The sequence below is a fragment of the Carcharhinus amblyrhynchos genome, chromosome 9 (assembly GCF_965287045.1).
Source record: "Carcharhinus amblyrhynchos chromosome 9, sCarAmb.v2.hapA, whole genome shotgun sequence".
Classification (NCBI taxonomy): Eukaryota; Metazoa; Chordata; class Chondrichthyes; order Carcharhiniformes; family Carcharhinidae; genus Carcharhinus; species Carcharhinus amblyrhynchos.
This window is the reverse complement of record NC_137332.1, coordinates 5,507,360-5,530,067: the sequence shown is the minus strand read 5'-3', so window position 1 is coordinate 5,530,067 and position 22,708 is coordinate 5,507,360. Positions and strand designations below refer to the sequence as shown.

The window sequence follows — 22,708 nt, the reverse complement described above, 5'->3', positions numbered from 1 at the left end:
AACCTACATGTCTTTCGACTGTGGGAGGAAACTGGAGCACGCGGAGGAAACGTGGTCACGGGGAGAACGTGCAAACTCCACACAGTCACCCAAGGCCAAAGTGAACTCCGGTTCCACTGTGCCACCATGGCGCCCGACGGATAAAGAAAATTCGATTCAACTATTCCTAAATGTGCTGTATAGCTCAACCATTTCCAGTCGATTGCAGTATAGATTTACTCGGCAGCAGTGTTTAATATCTTTCTAATAGATAAATGAATCCCTGCCACTAACTGATGTTAGGAGATTTACTTGTCACATGTTGAGTATGTGCAGGGTATTTTATTGCATGCTCTCACTGACCTGCTTCGTTTTCTTTTCCTTCAGCGTCATGAAATGGATACAAACCGAAGGAAGTTCCACTTGTAAAGTAGGGCTTTCGTTGGGATCGCTCGAAGCCGTGACGCAGGTTCCCCTGGCAGTACTGACTTTACACATTGATGTGTTTTTGATATCCTGAAGACAATCTAAACAGTCCTCCATTTTTATCCAAAACTGACGTCAACTGGATTGTTTGAAAATAAATTGTGGAGGAGATGTCTGGTTGCTGAAGTCTACAGCAATGTTTCTGTTAAGTATTATACTCTCATTTACTGGGACCTATTACAAGCTAAAGGACTCCTTGTAAATGTACTTTGTAAAAGGATTACAATTTGGGATCAATTAAATTATTGACTTAAATTTATATCCAGGATTTATGCTCTTGAATTTGGAAGTAATAACACTAATTTTGACCCTGTAAATATAAAAGGTGTGCCCACATTTCAAATATCCTTTGATTCAGAGGGCACAATCCTCTAAAGAAAAGTTTCAACAGTATTTAAGATAATCTTGGGGAATCTTAAGTTAGTGGTTAACATGCTGTATTGAATTATTCTTTAAAGAAAAGGTTGAGATTAGGATATTTAATGTGACAATGCATGGATGGTCTGTCAGCCATTATCTTACCAATGACAGAGTAGGCTCAAAATGCAAATAACTTGATCCTATTCAAAACCTATAGGTTCATATAGAGCCATTTAATATTTTTGAGACTTGAGTTAGATTGACTCCCTTGCCAATGAAGTATGTAAGGGTATGAGAGATAGATGACGCCACAATCAAATCAACCATGTTATCAAATGGCAGAGCTGGCTGAAGGGGCCAAATGGCCTCCTGCTCCTAATTTGTATGTTGGTATCTAAATAAATAAAGCTTTCAGCTTAGGTTGGTGGATGTGACATCGACTCCCATCAAAATAGTTGATTTCAGCAAGAAAGGATTATCTGTAATCCTGTTCTGAACCAGATGTTTGTGCATTTTACACTGATATTGATGCTTAGATATGACACATTAGTCATAGAACAGTACAGCATAGGAGGGTCCTCATTTTGTCTTGAATCCCTGCCAACTGTTTTTCCCAGAGCAGTCCAGTTGGTTCCATTCAATTGGTCTTGCTTCACAAGCCTTCAAACAGCCCATCTATCAATGTTGCAAGCACCACGTGCACTGCAAGTGGCAGAGTCTGGCAGACCCTGCATTGAGCATCCTTTTGGACCAGAGTGGAAACAGATCACCTGCAATCCTGAGCAATTGCCAAAGATTGTGGAGACATTTTTACATATGTGTCTTTCAAGAACTGTTCCAAAGGGCCTGGCAGTCAGTTAAGTACTAAGTGTATTCATTGTCCTATGATACAAGATGGAACATGGGGGTTCATAGGTTGCTGGGTGTCTTCAGCAGTTGCTTGTGGAACATGAGGTCACCACTTACAGGAGGGAGTTGTGTAAGGTAACCACTTGTACAGAATGGGCACAATCTTGTGAAAAAATTTGAAGTACTGAGCGAGGAAAACAGGAGTTTCAGACCTGTTTTTTTGAGGGGCAAGTTTGAAAAGACAATCTTGTAGCACCCTGTCACTCTTTTGGACAGAAGTATGATTTTTCACTTTTTTTTTCCTGGGAGCTGCAGGCTGTTAGCCTCAAACTGGGAGGCCCCCTGCCTCCCAGTCCACACACCCATCGTTGCAGCACAGTAATACAGGTCACAGATATCAGGACCCTTCCAGTGAATCCCCTGTCATGACTGCTCCACAGCCCAATCTGCAGGCCTCCTTTTTCTCGCTCGAGACTTGATTTCAAAATAATTGGGTGTGGCCTTATAAAATGAACTAAATATGGTGTTAACCAAGATTGCCAATATATAGTTCCTCTCTTCAGGGCCAAACTAATTGAATATCATGCTGTGGTGTGTAGTGCAAGTGATTTTGATTTGTAGACATAGAATTCCCTACAGGATTGAAGGAGGCCATTCAGCCTCTACTGACCATAATCCCACCCAGGTCCTATTCCTATAGCACTCATTTACCTTCCTAGCTCCCCTCTCAGCAGGGTCAATTTAGCATAGTCCAAAGATATGGGCTAGGTTGATTGACTACAGAAGGAAACCTACAAGCACAGGGAATGTCTGTGTGGAGTTTGCACAGTGACCCAAGGATGGAACTGAACCTGGGACCCTGGTGCTAACCACTGTACCATCCTATGAATCGTTCCCCTAGGTCAGAGGCACATTTTAGTTCAATATCTCTCATATTTCATGACCTTTCATCAATTGGAAAATTCAAACTCTCCCTTTTCCAGGGCTAACATTGCAATATTTCCCCACTTTTCACAACCACTTTGATGCCTTCAGCTGTGGGAACAGAAATATTTTCTGAACAAGAATGTACCAAAGGCTCATAGACAGATCAGCCATGATCTTATTGAATGGTGGGACAGGCTCAAAGGGCTAGATGGCCTACTCCTGCTCCTAGTTCTTATGTTATGAATGTGCCAGGGCCTCCCAGCTGCTGACCTCATCATAGGTTTGGTCCAAACATGGACAGAAAAGCAGAATTCCCAAAGCGGTGAGGTAAGAGTTACCACCCTTGCTGTGAGGGCAGCATTTGACCAAGGGTGATACTGAGCAGTCCCTGATTCAGGGGAATGTTCTCTACTGATTGGACTTATGCCTGGCACACAGGAAGATAGCTGTGATTGTTGGATGTCAATTATCTCAGTTCCAGGACATTGCTGCAGGAGTTCCTTGTGAAAGAACTACCCCATCTGCTAACTGATGCTACTGATCAGTTTGAGAATATAAGAGGACCAAGGCCAGAACAAGGGGAACTCAACCTTTTACCAAACCCTAATTTAAGCTGTTCCTATTCTTAATCGCTCCCTCTTCATAAACCATTCCAGTCAATCTGCTATTTCCTCCAGTAATACTAAAGGCTCATGTTACAAATTAGTATGCAAAATATCCAACTTCTTACATTAGGAAATACAATATACTTTCAAAAGCAAATTACTGCAGAGGCTGGAATCACACACAAAGTATTGGAAAGACAGCATCAGTGGAGAGAATAAAGCCAACACTTCAAGTCTGGATAACTGTCAGAGCTTTTGTGGTGCATTTAACTGTATAAGATACATAAATGAATTCAGATCTTTATTGAAAATTTTCTTTACCAGTGTACAAATCTTTCTAGAAACAGGACTGTGCACAAGCAGCAACTAAAGTTGTACATACAACACCCCATTGCTTCAATGAGGTAGGTGTAAGATCAGTATCAAAGAACAGGCAATTTACAAAGTGACAGTAAGGAAAATTGGCACAGATTTTAAAAGGCTTTTTAAAAACATATCTGACATGACTTGTCCATTGGTCCAAAGGCCATTGAGAATCAGGATTAGTGTAAACATCTTCATTGTTTTCAGAACATGTACCAAGGGTGAATTTCCCACTTAAGACCCAGAAACCTGCAAGAAGGACAAACAAGTTCAAAGAACAAAGATTAATTTACAGCAAGTAGTGGCCACAGTTTGCCCTTTTTTTTGGGCAGTGTTAAATGCCACTGGTGCATACAGGAGGGGTAAAATGCAACCAACAGAATCAGAGTAGGTATAGTGGGAGGCTTAATGGTTAATGCCTGTTTTGAGTTCTCAACAAGATTACATTTTACCCCAAGTCTCCCGTGCACACCTCACCCCCCCCACCCGCCCAACCACACACACACCCCCTTCCCAAAAGACAATTCCTGAAATTTTCGATTTCTATGTTCTGGTGAGACTAACATGAATTTTATTTACATCTGACAGCAGAACAAAAGCTCTTCCACTCCTGTCCTCTCCCCCACCTCATCACAGTTAATGTTGACATGCAATTTGCTCCATAATCCCATTTTCAGCTCCAACCCACTCAATTTATAGAGCTTTTACATCATTCCCCAGTTCAACCCCATCCCTCACCTGCTCATGGCAAGTGTTCTCTAACAATGCAATCTTTTGGTCAAAAGGGACATGATAACCTGTTATTCTGCCAGGAGTCACGGTGTGTAAAGAGTAAAGGACTCTTATTGAACAAAGAACAGTACAGCACAGGAATAGGCCCTTCAGCCCTCCAAGCCTGCATCGATCACATTGTCCACATAGACCAACCGTTTATATCCCTCTGTTCTTGTGCCTATACAGATTAGTCTTAATTGTCCCTAATGTATTTGCCTCAACCAGCTCATTTGGCAGTGCACTACAGGCCCCCACCACCTGTGTGTAAAAACAAACCTCCCACTGCACCTTTCCCTCCTTCCCTTGAACTTGTGCCCCCTTGTAATTGTCATTTCTGCCCTGGGAAAAAGCTTCCAATTGTTCACCCTCTCCAGACCCCTCATAATTTTATGAACTTCTATCAGGTCATCCCTCAAGCTTGTCTTTCCAGGGAGAACAATCCCAGTTTATTCATTCTCTCCTCATAGCTAATAGCTAATATCCTCCATACCAGGCAACATCCTGGTAAACCTTCTCTATACTCTCTCCAAAGCCTCCAAGTCCTTGATCAGTGGGTCAAAATGCTTCTCCAGCAAACTGAGCTATGGACCAATTGGATGACTCTCAGTCCAGCACTGAGGGAGTTTCTCGATGTCTGAAGTCTCTTCCTTGGCTGTGGATGCTGCAACAGTTCACCCTGCTCAAACCATCCACAGACAGGAGTTCAAATCCCAATCATCACAACTGGGTGACTGAAATAAATCTAGAATAAAAAGCTGATGCTGTGAATCTACTGGACAGCTCTTTGGGCTCAGACTCAGTGGGCCGAATGGCCTCCTTGTGCACTGTAGAGATTCAATGGTTCTATGGAAATTATGAATGGGCAATAAATGCTGCTCAAATCCTGCGGTTAAAAAAAAGACCCAGCATGTTTGGGTGGGCACAAAGTTAAAGAATGGGAAGTTCTCCTAATGTTCTCAGCAACAGTTCTCCCTCCAGCACTTTTACTCATGCCTCTGTTTAGATTCCAATTCTTTGCTCTCACTGATGGCAGCAGTGACTAAGGCCCAGGGTACTCCTTTCTCCTTGCTGCCCCATTATTAGCTTACACGTGCAACTAACTTGTGATAAGGTTTTTAAAAAATGGCTGAACATGCATGATCAGATCTAAGGGTGTCCCTTTCCAGCCTACTCTGGTCCTTCAGTATGTAATAGAGTCATTGAGGTTTACAGCATGGGAACAGGCCCTCCTGCCCAACTTGTCCATGCTGCCCTTTTTTAACCACTAAGCGAGTTCCAATTGCCAGCATTTGGCCCATATCCGTCTGTACCCACTGTACCCATTTAACTGTCAAAACACTTCTTAAAAAACAAAATTGTACCTGCTTCTACTATCATCTCTGGCAGCTCATTCCAGACACTCACTCACCCCGTGTGAGAGAAAAAAATGCCTCTCTGGACCCTTTTGTATCTCTCCCCTCTCACCTTAAACCTATGCTCTCTAGTTTTAGCCTCCCCTACCTTTGGAAAGGTGATCTCTAAGTCTCCTACATTCTAGGAAAAAAAGTCCCCATCTATCGAGCCTCTCTTTTTAACTCAAACCATGAAGTCCCAGTAGCATCCTAGTAAATCTTTTCTGTGCTCTTTCTAGTTTAATAATTTCCTTTCTGTAATAGGGTGACCAGAACTGGACACAGTATTTCAAGTGTGGCCTGACCAATGTCACATACAACTTCAACAAGATGTCTCAGCTCCTGTATTCAATGTTCTGCCCAATGAAACTAAGCATGCCGACTGCCTTCTTCATCTTTCCACCTGTGGCTCCACTTTCAAGAACCTGTGCTCCTAGATCTCTTTGTTCTGTAACTCTCCCCAATGACCTATTAACTGAATAATTTCTGCCCTGCCTTTGTATATTACACCAATCAATCTTGGGCTTTTCATCTTGAATCAAACACCAGCATTATTTGAATCACCATCAACACTTAAATTGTTTTTGGCGAACTACACATTTACTTACCAAAAGAAATTAGAATCACATTTCAGCTACAATAGCAAACAGGGTTTAGCTGGTCTGAAAGGATTAGTATTTGGGTGTATTCCCATCAGCAAAGGATCCTGTTGTGCATTCTGAAGACAAAACTGCTTCAAATCTGTAGCTGCTTGAGACACCTAAATGTGGGTAGGGCAAAGAGAAGACACAAGAATTAAATTTATATTCAATGTTACGACTTTCCATTGTTATTCAATTGTGCTACGTGCGAGTAACATTCGTGCCACACAAATACCAGGCAATGTCCAATAAGAGACGTTAACCACCGTGCCTTGACATTCAATGGTGTTACCGTCACTGAATCCCCCACTGTCAACATCCATGGGGTTACCATTGACAAGAAACTCAGCTGGACTCACAACATAAACACAGTGGCTACAGTAGCATATCAGAGGCCAGGAATACTATGGTGAGTAACTCAACTCCTGACTCGCCAAAGCCTGTCCACCATCTACAAGGCACAAGTCAGGAACGTGATGGAATACGCCCCACTTGCCAGGATAGGTGCAGCTCTAGCAACATTCAAGAAGCTTGACACCATCCAGGAAAAAGTAGCCCCGCTTGATTGGCACCACATCCACATTCATTCCCTCCACCACCTACACTCAGTACACGCTGCTGCTGCTTCTATCTACAAGATGCACTCCAGCAATTCACCAAAGATCCTTAGACAGCACCTTCCACACCCCTGATCACTTCCATCTAGAAGGGACAAGGGTAGCAAATACATGGGAACACCACCTGCAAGTTCCCCTCCAAGCCACTCACCGTCCTGACTTGGAAATATCTCGCCGTTCCTTTGCTATTGCTGGTCAAAATCCTGGAATTTCCTCCCTAATGGTATTGTAGGTCAGCCCACAGCACGTGGACTGCTGTAATTCAAGAAGGCAGCTCACCATCACCTTCTCAAGGGCAACTATGGATGGGCAATAAATGCTGGCCAGCCAGTGACACCCATGTTCCACAAATGAATAATAAAAATAATTGCAATTTCTTGTCTGATGTGCTGGTCAGACTTGACAGTGAGTCTATTATTTACTTCACTGCATTAAAGAATTGATTGTAGGAACAGGGTTCAGAATCTAAAAACACCACTCAAAAGTTAGGGGCAAAAATATTCAATTGTATTCATCTCAGAGCATGCCAGGCTCACATTTGTACAAAAAGGGTTAGCAGCAGCACTGGCTTCTGGTAATTTTTTTTTTAAAGAAGTCGCACTGGGGTTTTATCATCGCGAAATCCAGGATTCATAAAATGTTGAGGAATTGCATTTTGCAATCCTGCTCGTTTTTCCTGCATAATTGGGAAAAGAACAATACGGAAAGAAAACAAACACTGTACTTGGGCCAAAATACATCAATATTCTGAAAATGCCATTCTTGTGTGAAACACACAATTCACAGACTATAAACTTCCTTCCCCTCCATCCTTTCCTGAATAACTGAAGTTTGGAAAATTAAAAAGTGCACCATTATAAAGAGTGGAAAGCTGGTCCCCGTGACCACTGCAGGCAGGCTGATGAGAAACAGTTCAACATTTTAAAAATCCATTCATGGGTTGCGGGCATCGCTGGCTGGGCCAGGACTTGTTACCCATCCCCAGTCGCCCATGAACTGAGTGGCTTGTTAGGGCATTTTGAGAATTAGAAGTTCTCTGGGTTACTGAAGTGCTGGTTGAAAGCAGTTGGCTCAATACAGAACACACACAATCCAGAGACAGGCCATTCAGCTCAACTGCTCCATGCCAGCTTTTAGGCTCCACGCGAGCCTCATCTCACCTCTCTCCATCCAGCTCCATCAGCATTACTCACTCCAAGGGTTAGGCACAGGCCTGGAATTAGTGGCAACTTGCCCAGCATTCCACGTCATTCGGGAATCTAAAGGATTTTAGGATTTCTTTCATTATTTAGTTCCCTATTTGAAAGTGTGCTTTTGATTCTATATGGACCACAATGATCCAAATAGACCTTTACATAAGAACATAAGAAATAGGAGCAGGAGTAGGCCATCTAGCCCTTCGAGCCTGCCCCGCCATTCAATAAGATCATGGCTGATCTGAAGTGGCTCAGTTCCACTTTCCCGCTTTCTCCCCATGACCCTTAATCCCCTTGTCTATCAAAAACCTATCAACCTGCGTCTTAAATATATTTAGCGAGGTAGCCTCCACCACTTCAACGGGCAGAGAATTCCAGAGATTCACCACCTTTTGAGTGAAGAAGTTCCTCCTCAACTCCGTTCTAAACTGCTCCCCCCCCCCCCCTTATCTTGAGGCTGTGCCCTCTAGTCCTGCTGTCCTTTCTGAGCGGGAAGAACTCTCCACCTCTACCCTATCCATCCCTTTCATCATCTTATACGTCTCAATAAGATCCCCCCTCATCCTTCTAAACTCTAACGAGTACAAGCCCAGTCTATTCAGCCTCTCTTCATAGCTCAACCCCCTCAACTCCAGTATCAGCCAAGTGAACCTCCTCTGCATTCCCTCCAAGGCCAATATATCCTTGCGCAAGTGCGGCGACCAAAACTGCACACAGTACTCCAGCTGTGGCCTCACCAGTGCCCTGTACAGTTGCAGCAAGACCTCCCTACTTTTATATTCAATCCCATATATTTACATCCGTTCCTCTCAATTATTTTGCAAAGATCAGTTGACGGCTTTAGTGTTAATGAATTCTATTGATAGAAGACCTCAGCTCTGGTCATTGTCTACACAACTGTAGAGTTGTGTGTGCCAGTTTGTTACACCTCATCCCATTCCAGTCTTGAAGGTACACAACACAACAATGCGCATCATCCTGGATACGCACCAAACTTAACTCCCCTAGCTCCCTGAGCAACATACCATCCCGTCAAACGAAGAAGGCGATTATATCAAGAAAACTGGAAAAGGTTTGCATCAACCCAAGTCTGTTGCTAAACGAAGACCTTATCAACCCACTGGCCACTCTCCTCCCATCACACGAGCCTACATGGCTATGCCCAGCATGCCAAGGAATAACAGCAGAGACCCTTTGGCAGCAGGAATGGATGTCACACACCTGACAAAGAAACACCGTTTCCGAAAGCTGGTGGGATTACTATCAAATAATCCTCGCACATTAGGCGTAGACTAAAATCATGAATAGGTCACTGAGACAATGGGACGGCGGCACAGGCTCGTTGGGCCGAAGGGCCTGTTTCCCGTGCTGTGTTGTTCTTTGTTCTTTAAATAAACTGGCTGGACTTAACCCTGGTGTTGTCAGACTTCTTACAGCAGGAATGGAACCTTAACACCGCCACTTTCTCATCGCAATCTCACAGCTCCCTCACCTGACTTCACTCACTGGGCACTCCTGAACTCTCGCCAAGGTCTTTGTGCAGCAATGTGACACAAGGGTGGCCTTGCAGGGAGCCTGGCCTGCGGCTGTGGTGCCCCCAATCAGTGACTCACATCATTGCAGACTGCCCCCCTGACACCATTGAGTGGAGAGTTCAGACAACTCCATTTAGCCACTGTGGAAGTTACTGTCTGGCTTGGTGATTACTAAAAAAACAGGTAGAATAAGACGGCACTGGAACTTCAAAGTTGAAAGAGCGTGGAAATAGACATTCCTTGTTGGGAACAGTATATATTTGCCCAAAGTAACCTGGGTTAACATCCAAGAGATCAGCAACACATCTGTGGAAATTATTCAGTGAGATTCAGCACTGACAGCAAGTGGATCATTTAAATCTGCAAACAGAGATGTTCGGAGCAGCCAGCAACCCTTTCTGGGCCAAAGATTTTGGTTCCTTTCGAAATAGAGCAGGAATGTCAGGAAAGATTTGGTTGGCTTAGAGACAAAATCCGAGTCCTGTGGAATAAACGGGACAGGAACAACATGGATGCAAAACTGGCCGAATAACAGGAAGCAGAGAGTAACGTTTAGTGGATATTTTTTGGGCTGGAGGAAAGTTTGTAGTGGTAATCCCCAAGGGTTAGTATTAGGATCCTTGTTTCTCCCGGTGTACATTAACTTTCCAGATTTTGGTGTGCAGGGGACAATTTCAAAGTTTGTGGCTCTCACAATACTTGGAAATATTGTGATCTGTGAGCACAGTGTAAAACTTCAAAAGGACATAAACAAGTTGGTGAAGTGGGAAGATAGGTGGCAGATGGGGTTCAATGCGGAGAAGTGTGAGGTGATGCATGTTGGTAGGAAGAACATGGAGAGACAGGTAGCCTGATGGGTATCTGAGAAGACACCAGCAAAGTGTGATGGGTAAAAAGGCTCTCTGTATCAGCATCCGAATTGTGGGAACAGCATAACTGCTACGGTCTACAGCACACAACATGAACAGGGCACAAGAACAGATTGGGCAGTCACCTCATGTGAGATGTTGATATGACTGAGATTGACAATAATTAAATGCAAAACCAAAAGAGAAAATGCTGGAAAATCTTAACAGATCAGGCAGCATCCGTAATGAGAGAAAAAGAGCTGATGTTTTGAGTCCAGATAACCCTTTTCAAAGCTATAAGGCACAGAAAGTGGGTGATATTTATACTTCATGATTATAGGTAAGTTATAGTCACAAAAACAAGGGAAAGGCTAAGAGGTGCTAACAGCAGTCCATTGAGAGAATAGAAGATGTGAATTAAATACAAACCTCTGTGTTGTGCTCCTGAGAGGGACACGACCCCACCCACCCCATCCGAGAGAGGCATGACCAATACAGTAATTGATTAGTTCCTGTTCTGAGAGTACATGACTGGTTACCAGTAAGATCTGTAGAAGGAGAGACAAAGGACCTTCTAGAGAAATGACCTGCAAGAACAAGCATCAAAAGAAGCAGCGACCTGCGTCTGGGACTCGAGAGGACATCAGAATCCACAGAGAGACCGATCACCTTGCCTTCACAATTCAGGTCTAAGCCATAGTTTTGATATCTTTTGTGGAAGAGTTTGAATACTTTTTGTGTATAAAGAAGTGAAACTGAGCTTGGATACTTGGCGCATAACAAAGTTTTGAGACTTTGTATAATAAAAGCAAGGACGTCGTGTCAAACTTGACACTATTTGGACATCAACTCGAGTATTGTGTACAATTCTGGGCACCACAATATAGGAAGGACATGAATGCATTGGAGAGAGTGCAGAAGAGATTGATAAAAATGATTACAGGGATCAGAAACTTCAGTGACGAGGATAGATTGGAGAGAACATAGAACACTACAGCACAAACAGGCCCTTTGGCCCACTAATTGCGCCGATCACTTCTATACCTACTAAGCCATAGACCTATCTATAACCCCCAATCCCATTAGATCCCATACACTCATCCAGAAGTCTTTTAAAAGACCCCAGCGAGTTCGCCTCCACCACCACCGATGGCAGCCGATTCCATTCACTCACCACCCTCAGTGAAAAACTTACCCCTGACATCTCCTCTGTACTTGCTTCCCTGCACCTTAAACCTGTGTCCTCTCGTAGCGATCCTTTCAGCCCTGGGAAATAGCCTCTGAGAATCCACCCCATCTATTCCTCTCAACATCTCATAAACCTCTATCAGGACACCTCTCAACCTTTGTCTCTCCAGGGAGAAGAGTCCCAGCTCCCTCAACCTATCTTCATAAGGCATGCCTCCCAATCCAGGCAACATCCTTGTAAATCTCCTCTGCACCCTTTCAATAGCTTCCATGTCCTTCCTACAGTGAGGCGACCAGAACTGCGCACAGTACTCCAAGGGTCTTATAAAGATCTTATAAAGAGGTTGGGACTGTTATCCTTGGAGAGAATGAAGCTAAGAGGAGATTTGACAGAGATATTCAACATCACAAGGGGGCCAAAAAGAGTAGATGGGGAGAAACTGTTTCCACTAAATCAAGAGAGGGCACAAACTTAAAAGTGATTTGAAAAACAAGCAATACGATGTGAGAAAACAAAATCTTTTCACACAGCCAGTGGCTGGGGTCTGGAGTGCACAGCCAGGAAGTGGAGGCTGAATTGGGAGAGTTGCCTAACCATCTTACTCTGAAAGATACAAGAGTCAGACTTGTACCTTACAGACAGTGACTCAGGCACAACCCTCACCAATCCTGGATATGTCCTGTCCCACTGGAAGGACAGACCCAGAGCTGAGTGGCACAGTGATGCACAGTTAGGAGGGAGTCCTCAACATCGACTCCAGATCACATGAAGGGCACCGGCTCAAACACAGGCAAGGAAACTTTCTGCTGATTACCATCTACTGTCAACCCCCCGAGCTAATAAATCAGTATTCGTTCATGTTGAACACATCCTGGGAGAAGCTCTGAGAGTGGCAACGTGCAGAATGTACTCTGGGTGGGAGACCTCAATGTCCCCGTCGCCAAGCGTGGCTCTGTAATGCCACCACTGACTGAGCTGTCCAAGTCCTGAAGGACATCGCTGCCAGACTGGGTCTGCGGTAGGTGATGAGGGAACCAAGAAGGAAAAACATATTTGATCTCATCCTTACTAAATCTGCCTGCTGCAAATGCATTTGTGCATGGCAGTATTGGTAGGAGTGACCATCACACAGTCCTCATGGAGACAAAATCCCATCTTCACATTGGGAATAACCTCCATCGCGTTGTGTGTCACTATCACCGTGCTAAATGGGATAGACTTTGAACAGATCCAGCAACTCAAAACTAGGCATCTATGAGGCGCTGTGAGCCATCAACAGCAGCAGAATTGTACTCCAGCACAATCTATAACCTCATGGCCCTGTATATCCCCAGGCCAGGTACAATGAAGATAGCATGCCAGGAGCAGCACCAGGTATATCCAAAATAATTAGGTGTCACCTTGGTGAAGCTACAAGGCAGGACCATTTAAAACATCTTTCAGGACCTCAGAACGTCCCAAAGCGATTTACAGCCATTTAAGCACTTTTGACGAGATATCAAGTGCAGGAAAACGAGTCGGCCAATTTGTACAAAGCAAGATCATTCAAACAGCAATTAACTAATTGGCCACAATGTCTGTTTGGAGTGTTAGACAGGGGATAAGTGTTTGCTGGGACACCGCAAGACCATAAAATATAGGAGCAGAATTAGGCCATTCGGCCCATCAAGTCTCTGATATGATTCTCATCTCTATTCTACACGTAACCCTTGATCCTGTTATTGATCAAGAACCTATCTAACTCTGTCTTAAAGACACCCAATGACCCGGCCTCCACAGCCCTCTGTGGCAATGAGTTCCACAGATTCACCACCCTCTGGCTGAAGAAATTCCTCCTCATCTCAGTTTTAAAGGAGCGTCCCTCACTCTGGGGTTGTGCCCTTGAGTGCTAGTCTCTCCCACTAGTGGAAACATCCTCTCCATGTCCACTCCATATCCAGGCCTCTCGGTATTCCGTAAGTTTCAACTAGATTCCCCCTCATCCTTCTAAACTCCATGGAGTATAGACCCAGAGTCCTCAACCATTCCTCATGTGACAAACTTCCCTCAATATCTTCGAATTAGTGCCCCAAGATCTTTTACATCCACTTCAGAGAGGGGTCTTCGTTTAACGTCTCATCCAAAGAACGTCACCACCAACAGTGCAGCATTCCCCAGGTACTGCCTCGATAGGAGCTCAAGCTTCTGGCATGGGACTTGCATCCACAATCTCGGATTGAGACGTGAGAGTATTATGAACTCAGCCGTGTCAGAATTTTTAAATCCTTTGAAGGAGGTGTGTGTCAAGCACATTAATTACAGTGAAGTATAATAAAGTCAACAGGGCCAAAGCAGACAAGGATTGAGCTTTGCTATCAATAATCCTGTTCTCTTATATCTGCACTGAATCAGCTACGGGTTTACAGTAGAAATACTGGCACCAGTTCTCTTATTGCTTAGTGTAAACTTCACATTTAAAACAAAATAGTAGAAGTAGTGAAGTGATAAGTTGTTCTGCAAGTCATCAGGCAGTGAAGTCAATTAGTACTCGGGGGCCTAAGTTTAAGGTGCAAGGAGCAAGGTTTAAAAGGCAAGGTACGGTAGCACAGTGGTTAGCACTGCTGCTTCACAGCTCCAGGGACCTGGGTTCAATTCCCGGCTCGGGTCACTGTCTAAATTTACATGTTCTCCTCGTGTCTGTGTGGGTTTTCTCCGGGTGCTCCGGTTTCCTCCCACAGTCTAAAGATGTGCGGGTTAGGTTGATTGGCCATGCTAAAATTGCCCCTTATAGTATCCTGGGATGTGTAGTGTAGGTTTGAGGGATTAGCGGGTAAAATGTGTAGGGGTGTGGGGATAGGGCCTGGGTGGGATTCTGGTCAGTGTGGACTCGATGGGCCGAAGGGCCTGTTTCTCCACTGTAGGGTTCTATGTTCTAAGTACGAGGCAAATTTTTTTTTTCCCCACACAGAAGGTGGTGGTTACCTGGAACTCGCTGCCGGGGTAGGTAGTGGAAGCAGATACGATAGTGACTTTTAACTGGTCTTGACAAATATATGAATAAGATAGGAATAGAAGGATATGGTCCCCGGAAGGGTACAGGATTTTGGTTCACACGGGCAGTGTGTTCAGTGCAGGTTTGGAGGGTGGGCGGGTCTGTTCCTGTGCTGTAATTTACTGAGAGAAAAATAGCCAATCCCAAAAATACTACAAATGCAATTGGAATTGGAATGCAAATGGATTAGGGATTAAAAATATGGAAAACGCTCGAGGAAGGAAGATGGTCGGGAACTCTTGATGGGAGATGGTGGCTAATGTTAAGGTGACATGGGTACAACAACTGCTGGAATTTAAATTCAATTAATAAAATCTGGAATGAAAAAGTGAGACTCAGTAATGGCAACCAAACCAATTTGACCATCAACGATTGGCATAAAAATTCACCCAATTGGTTTAATTTTCTTTAGGGAAGAAAATCTCTCATCCTGGCCAGGCCTACATGTGACTCCAGACCCACAGTGATGTGGTTGACTCTTAACTGCCCTCTAAAAGGGCTGGGTGAGATATTCAGTTCAAGGCGAAATTGGGGTTGGGCAATAAATGCAGGCCTAGCCAGCAACACCCACAACCCATGAAATAATGGATAATTGAAGAGTTACGAAGTTAAAAAAAACTGTTTGACAAGTTCGACATCAGACGGATGTCAAAGGAGAAATGAGAATACAGGATCTGCGGAAGGAAGTTTAATATAATTTAAATCCTCTTAAATGAGACTTCATAGAAAAAAAAATTCAAAAACTCTTCTTAATTCTAATGTTTGAGGGGAGGATGGAACGGAGGACATCACTTTGTTTCCAGTATGCCCTGGGCTGCCTTTGTGAACATATTTCACTTGTGATTATATCAAACAAAGTTAGAATTTTGACTGTTGTCATAATTCACATTGTTCCAAAAATTATTCACCTGCATGGGATACAAACACCTAGTTTACATTAGAACCGGACATAATTGGTAAAAATCCGAAGATACCATTGTAGATTCAGCGGTCTGCTAGCTTGACACTGTCTGTAACAATGTTAAAGTTAGCACAAGGCTGCATTTGTTGCCTCGTGCATTATAGAATCCTACAAGAGGCCACTATTCAGCTCATCGAGCCTGCACCAACAACAATCCCACCCAAACCCCACATATTTTACCTGCTTGACCTCCTGGCACTAAGCGGCAATTTAGCATGGACAATCAACCTAAACCTGCAGATCTCTGGACTGTGGGAAGAAACCCATGCAGACACGGGGAGAATGTGCAAACTCCACACAGACAGTCACTCAAGACTAGAATTGAACCCGGGTTCCTGGCACGATGAGGTAATAGCGCTAATCACTGTGTGACGGTGCCACGCACATGGCAGCTGCATATGGTGACCAAACATGGACCACTTGTCTCCCAATACAATAGTTACCAGATCCTTTTAAAACCCCACACCAGTTACCTACAGTTAGTTAATAAACATAGAAAAACATAGAAATATAGAAAAGCTACAGCACAAACAGGCGCTTCAGCCCACAAGTTGCGCTGAACATCTCTCTATCTACCAGACTCATCTATAACCCTCTATCTTACTAAGTTCCATGTACTTATCCAAAAGTCTCTTAAAAGACCCTATTGAATCTGCCTCCACCACCACTGCCGGCAGCCGATTCCACTCACCCACCACCCTCTGAGTGAAAAACTTACCCCTGACTTCTCCTCCGTACCTACTCCCCAGCACCTTAAACTTGTGTCCTCTTGTGGCAATCATTTCAGCCCTGGGAAAAAGCCTCAGAGTCCACTCAATCAATACCTCTCATCATCTTACACACTCTATCAGGTTACCCCTCAATACTGTCAAGGTTACCCTGCATTGCGCAAATGGGTGGATCTGTTCACATCAGCTTCTAGTCATAGTCAAAGATCATTTGCGTGGGCTTTCCTACCCCGAGGATCTATCCTTGGCCCCTTCCTTTTTCTCATTGACATACTGCTCTTCAGCGACATCATCCAAAAACACATCTGTACACTGCTGGCGACCAATGCTACCTCACTGCTGCCCTCCCGACCTCTGCACGGTTTGTATCAGGCTGCTTACCTGACGTTCAACATTGAGCAGGAAGGGCAAATCCAGCGGGCGCCTCACACTGTTCTCTGGCTCGCAATTACACTTCTCTCTCTGGGGACTGACCGAGGCTAAACCAGGATTAACATCGCTAATTTCCACCCTGCAACATTGCCACTCTGTCCCTTGCTCAGTCCATCTGCTGCCTCTAGACTCAACTATTCTAATTTACACCCGGCTGGTGTGATGATACTGAACCTTTATGAAATGTATTTACATTATATTTCTTTTGGAGGAGTATGTTTAGAATTCAGCTGTGTTTTACACAGTGCCAATTTATCTACACCAGTAGGTCACATGCTGAGAATGCAGACTAACGATTGGCTTTAGCAAGAGATGCGTTTCTTTTAATCTGCATTGATTCATTTTTATTTTGGTTTTTTTCACTGGGCTTCAGAGTACAAAGAACAGCACAGCATAGGAAACAGGCCCTTCAGCCCAACAAGCCCACGCCGCCATTTTAACACTCAGTGAGCGCCTCATTCCAATCCTCCTTCTACCTACGACTTTTGTCTACATCTCTTGGACTCCACTATAAAGGGGTGCAAAAGTAGGATTTTGATAAAGAGTCATATGTTTAAGGAGAGGAGCTAAGCTTACAGGGGGGAAAAGCAGGCAGTTACTGCTGGGTTCTGAATGAAGCAGTCTCTCTATCTCTCTCTCTCTCTTTGGACGCTGCTCTTTGGGATCCGTAACGAGAAATAGGTCTCTCTGTCTCTCCCTCCAGGGGGGTTCTAGAGGCTCAAGGACCGGCAGCTGCAGTACAAAAATGCAAGCTGGTGTGTTGCAATTAATTTTGAAGAGTTTAAGTCTGTAAGAGGAAAATTGCTTGAATTGGAACGTAGAGAGATAGGTTAATAGTTTTAAAAAAAATCTTGTTTAAGTGTTGTTCAAATGTTAAATGTTACACTGATTCATTTGATATAGTAAAATTCTACAGTTTTTTTTGATAAAAGCTTCCTAGGGTGTCAATGCGGGAAGCAATGACTCTGTCTACACTTCCTGCTGCCTCGGAAAAGCAGCCTGCACAATTAAGGACCCAACGCACCCTGGACACTCTCTCTTCCACCTCCTTCTTCCATTGGGAAAAAGATACAAAAGTTTGTACCAACTGATTCAAGAACAGCTTCTTCCCTGCTGCCGTCAGACTTTTGAATGGACCTACCTTGCACTAAGTTGATCTTTCTCTACACCCCTAGCTATAACTGCATTCTGCACTCTCTCCTTTTCTTCTCTGTGAACCGTGTGCTTTGTCTGTATGACATGCAAAAAAAATACTTTTCACTGTATACTAATACAATGTGACAATAATAAATCAAATCAAAAGAATCGTACCTGGAGTCAAACATCCTGTCCTCACACTAATGCCAAAACAGAAACATTATTGGGGTCTAGTGTGGCCTTATAGCATACCTTGGGGTTTCTGATCAGTATCCTAATGCTGGTGTTCCACACTCTTCTCTCCGTTATCCAAAACCCTGCTGCCTTTGTCTTAACTCTTGTTCCTCAATCACCTCTCTGACCTATACCGATTCCCAGTTAAGCAATGTCTTGATTTTAAAAATCTCACCTTTGTTTTCAAATCCCTATCTAGCTTTGCCTCTTTCTGTAATCTCCTCCATCTTACAAGCCTTTAAGATATCTGAGCTCCTCCAATTCTGACCACAAGCATCCCTGATATTACTCACTCTACCACCAGTGACTATGCCTCCAGCTGCCACGGCTCTCAGCTCCTTAAACCTCTCCATTGTGCTTCTTCAGACACTCCTTTAAACCCAACTCTTTGACCTAGCTTTTGCATAGAACATAGAACACAACAGCACAAACAGGCCCTTCGGCCCACAAGTTGCGCCGATCATATCCCTACCTACCAGGCCTATCTATAACCCTCTTTCCCATTAAATCCCATGTACTCATCCAGAAGTCTCTTAAAAGACCCCAGCGAGTTTGCCTCCGCCACCACCGATTCCACTCACTCACCACCCTCTGAGTGAAAAACTTACCCCTGACATCTCCTCTGTACCTACTCCCCAGCACCTGAAACCTGTGTCCTCTTGTAGCAACCATTTCAGCCCTGGGAAATAGCCTCCGAGAATCCACCCTATCTATACCTTTCAACATCTTATACACCTCTATCAGGTCGCCTCTCAACCTTCGCCTCTCCAGGGAGAAAAGACCGAGCTCCCTCAACCTATCCACATAAGGCATGCCACCCAATCCAGGCAACATCCTTGTAAATCTCCTCTGCACCCTTTCAATAGCATCCACATCCTTCTTGTAGTGAGGCTACCAGAACTGCGCACAGTACTCCAAGTGGGGTCTGACAAGGGTCTTATAAAGATGCAGCATATCTGTGCTAAGATCTCAATGTCACCTTATGTTTGACAATGTTTCTGTGAAAAACCTTGGGCTTTTAAAAATTTTGTTAGAGGCATGATAGGAATTAGAATTAAAATTAAAACTCATTTGGTTCACCAATGTCCTAGAGGGAAGGAAATCTGCTGTCCTTACCCAGTCTGGCCTACACGTGACTCCAGAGTCACAGCAATGTGGTTCACTCTCAACTGCCTTCCAGCAACAAGCAATGGACAATAAATACTAGCCAGTTAGTGACGCCCACAGATTTTGTTCTCTGGATATCCAGAGATATAGCAAGAGGACTTAACAAGAGGCTCAATCAGATGGATCACCAAACAAGAAAGCCAGCTTGTAAATGTTTGGTACACGAGTAGTCAAAAGCAGCACAATATACAGAAGAGGAAAGCCAGTTCCACCAATCCATTTAGAATGTTGACAGGATCACAGCAGCCAAATGTTTGTTAAATTCCTAAGGTCTGTAAATTAATTCCCCCCCCCCCCCAATGATTTGCCCATTCCTTCTGACCCCAATCTTACAACTCCCTCTAAACTTGCTATGTATTTCCATCTCTTTTAAGCTAATTATTGACGGGAGAGCCTTCAGCCATCTTGGCCCTTACTCTCTGGAATTCTCCCCCGCCCCATCTTCAAATATCTTCTTAAAACCCAGCGCCAGTAACCAGTACCACAGCTCATTGTCTGATCTCACCCTTTGCCACAAACCCTCCAAGACATTTTCTGTGTTAAAATTCTTGTTTTTCCCCTCCATCACCCTGTTCAAAATCCAGTCTATGCCTTCAGAACTCTTTTCGTGAATACAATGGCAGGAGGTAAATTTCAAAATAGAATATACTGAACAAGTGGTATGGCGGCGCAGTGGTCAGCACTGCTGCCTCAGCGCCAGGGACCAGAGTTCAACTCCAGCCTCAGGTGACTGTTTTGTGTGTAGTTTGCACATTCTGCCTGTGTCTGCTTGGGTTTCCTCTGGGTGCTCCAGTTTCCTCCCACAGACCAAAGATGTGTGGCTTGGGTGGATTAGCCATGGTAAAATGTCTGGGGATTACAGGGATAGGGTGTGGGGGAAAGAGGATCTGGTGAAGAGAGTCAGTGCAAACTTGACAGGCTGAATGGTCTGCTTCTGCACTGTGGGGATTCTAAGCAACGAGCTCAAAGAGAATATCTCTGCGAGGGTAATCAAAAGGATTTTCTTTTTGTTTTTACACAACATAGATATTAAACTAGAAAGAGTGCAGAAAAGAGTAACTAGGATGCTCCCAGGACTTGATGGTTTGAGTTAGGAGAGGCTGGATAGACTGGGGCATTTCTGCCCTGGAGCGTAGGAGTTTTACGAGCGATCTTATAGCATTCTATAAAGTAATGAGGGACACAGATAAGATAGATAGTCAACATCTTTTCCCAAAGGTAGGGGAGTCTAAAACAAGAGGGCATAGGTTTTAGGTGAGAGAAAAGAGACACAAAAGGGTCTAGAGGGGCACTTTTTTCCCCCCCACAGAGGGTGGCAAGTGTCTGGAACAAGCTGCCAGAGGTAGAAGCAGAGGCAAGTACAATCTTTTAAAAAAGTATTTAGACAGTTACATGGGTATAGAGGGATATGGGCCAAATGCAGGCAATTGGGACTAGCTTGATGGTAAAAAGTGGGCAGCATGGATAAGTTGGGTCAAAGGGCCTCTTTCCATGCTGTAAGCCTCTATGACATCAAATTACAAATTAGATTTATATTCCAAATTAAAATGAAACACTTATCAGACTGATGTGACAAGATTCACACTGGCGGTGTTCTGAATAATGAAAGGGCTTACAATGTGGGCAGTGATACACTTGCAGTATAGATGTTGCAAGTGGGGCTCCCTCCTCAACACTCTGTATTGCAGCAAACTGCAATTTCCTCTCCCAACTTGTGAAATTTACAACTTTATGTGTACGTGTCACATTTCTATGAAATCTGGTTGTTGATCCTGATGTACAACAAGCACCGTCATGTCACATTATACTGTTCAAACTGTAGGCAAAAATGGGAATTACTACTAGAACTCAGATTAACACAGAAAGATCATAAATATCTAAAACAACAAACAGGGGCTCTAATTCCGCAAATACTTCTGCACAACTACATGTTTTACACAATTCAACCGTCAACAAGACTCCTACAAATTCCCGTCAGCTTCCTGGTTTGCTGACTCAATGTGAGGCAATATTCTCGCCTTGGCCTTAACAGTGAATGTGTCAAGTACATAAACTGAAACACTGAACAGAATAGCAAATGAAAGCCTGCCGAATCTCACAGGAACTACTGACTTTAGACCCAAGCAGATGCACACTCCCCGCGATGAAGCTTAATTCGATACTCGGTCTGAAATCTGCCAGTGCCATGATGTTACTCAAACGAAGAAAACTGCTTCCTCATAACAATGACACGGAAGTTTACAAAGCCTTGGACATTTGGGGAGTTCAAGGAAGTTCTTTCATTTTTTTTTAAAAAAAGATCTTCCTTCAGAGAAAAAGAGAGGGAATCGTTTTTTTTTTCCTTGCTGGTTTGTGAACTTGGGAAGAAGGGGAAAAAGAACATGTTCCAAAGATGTCCTTAATGTTTAAACTTGGAACTACCTAAACCCCCCTTTCAAATATGGTGCCAAACTTTTTTAAAAAAAAATAGAATACAGGGCTGTTGACATGGAGACGAGGGAAGGTGATCCATAATGTAGCAGGAGACATCTCAGAAATTCATTTAAAACACAAAAAGGGGCAAAAAAATGTGAGCTTTGACAGAGTAAAGACAGTGGGAATGGATTGCTGGATTTTAGACACCATTGAAGAAATGTTCTTGATCAGGTTCATTAAAAAGGAGAGGGTTTTACCCAGGGATTAGCCAGCTCTAGAACAGGGGGAAGAAATTTGGGGTTAATTGTACGTAAAGCTCGCCTCTGACAACACACAACCCCCAAGAGCCAGTGAGTAACCTCACCCAGACTGCAGGCTTGAGATCAGATTTAATAGTAACTTCCAAGAAGGGTATTGGATAATTATTTGGGTGGGGGTTATAGGGATATGTAGAAGCGGGGATCAGTGGGTGGCTCAATGAAAGGGCCAGTACAGACACGACGGGCCGACTGGCCTCCTTGTGTCCCATCCAGTGTTGGGGAGGTGAGTAATTTCCACCCCCCGGGAGTCGCAGCTTTCTGCGTGTTTCGGAGGAATGGCGTTGTCAGCTGTTTCCAGCGGGTGTTTGTGCCGCTACCCCACCCTGCTCAGTGTAAACTCACATCCCCTAACCCCGCTCACCTTCAGCCTCTTGATTCCCAGCTCGGAGCGGAGTTGCTGCACCATTTTCCGGGTGGCGCTCAGGTTGGCGGTGGCGGACATCTCTGCTTCCCCGGGGGGGTCTGCTGGCGGCCAAGCTGCGATCCTCTCTGTGTGTGTGTGTGTGTGCCGGGGACTCCGCCA

At 44.2% G+C, this 22,708-nt stretch overlaps 2 protein-coding genes across 2 annotated transcripts in view; one reads left to right on the top strand and one right to left on the bottom strand.

Moving 5' to 3' along the window:
• The window catches only part of rpf1 (ribosome production factor 1 homolog), a 23,734-nt gene extending 19,915 nt beyond the window's left edge, over nucleotides 1-3,819 (top strand). Inside the window, exon 9 of the mRNA XM_080196456.1 lies at nucleotides 367-3,819. Within this exon, the coding sequence (XP_080052582.1) occupies nucleotides 367-408 (42 nt within the window). The 3' untranslated portion in view covers nucleotides 409-3,819. The remainder of the gene's footprint in view (nucleotides 1-366) is intronic.
• LOC145347568 (guanine nucleotide-binding protein G(I)/G(S)/G(O) subunit gamma-5-like) lies at nucleotides 3,495-22,708 on the bottom strand. The gene is made up of 3 exons (XM_080195109.1): nucleotides 22,547-22,708; nucleotides 6,343-6,494; nucleotides 3,495-3,818 (listed from the first exon to the last, which is right to left on the bottom strand). The coding sequence occupies exons 1-2, from the start codon at nucleotides 22,625-22,627 to the stop codon at nucleotides 6,369-6,371; spliced, it is 207 nt and encodes a 68-aa protein (XP_080051235.1). The 5' UTR covers nucleotides 22,628-22,708; the 3' UTR covers nucleotides 3,495-3,818; nucleotides 6,343-6,368.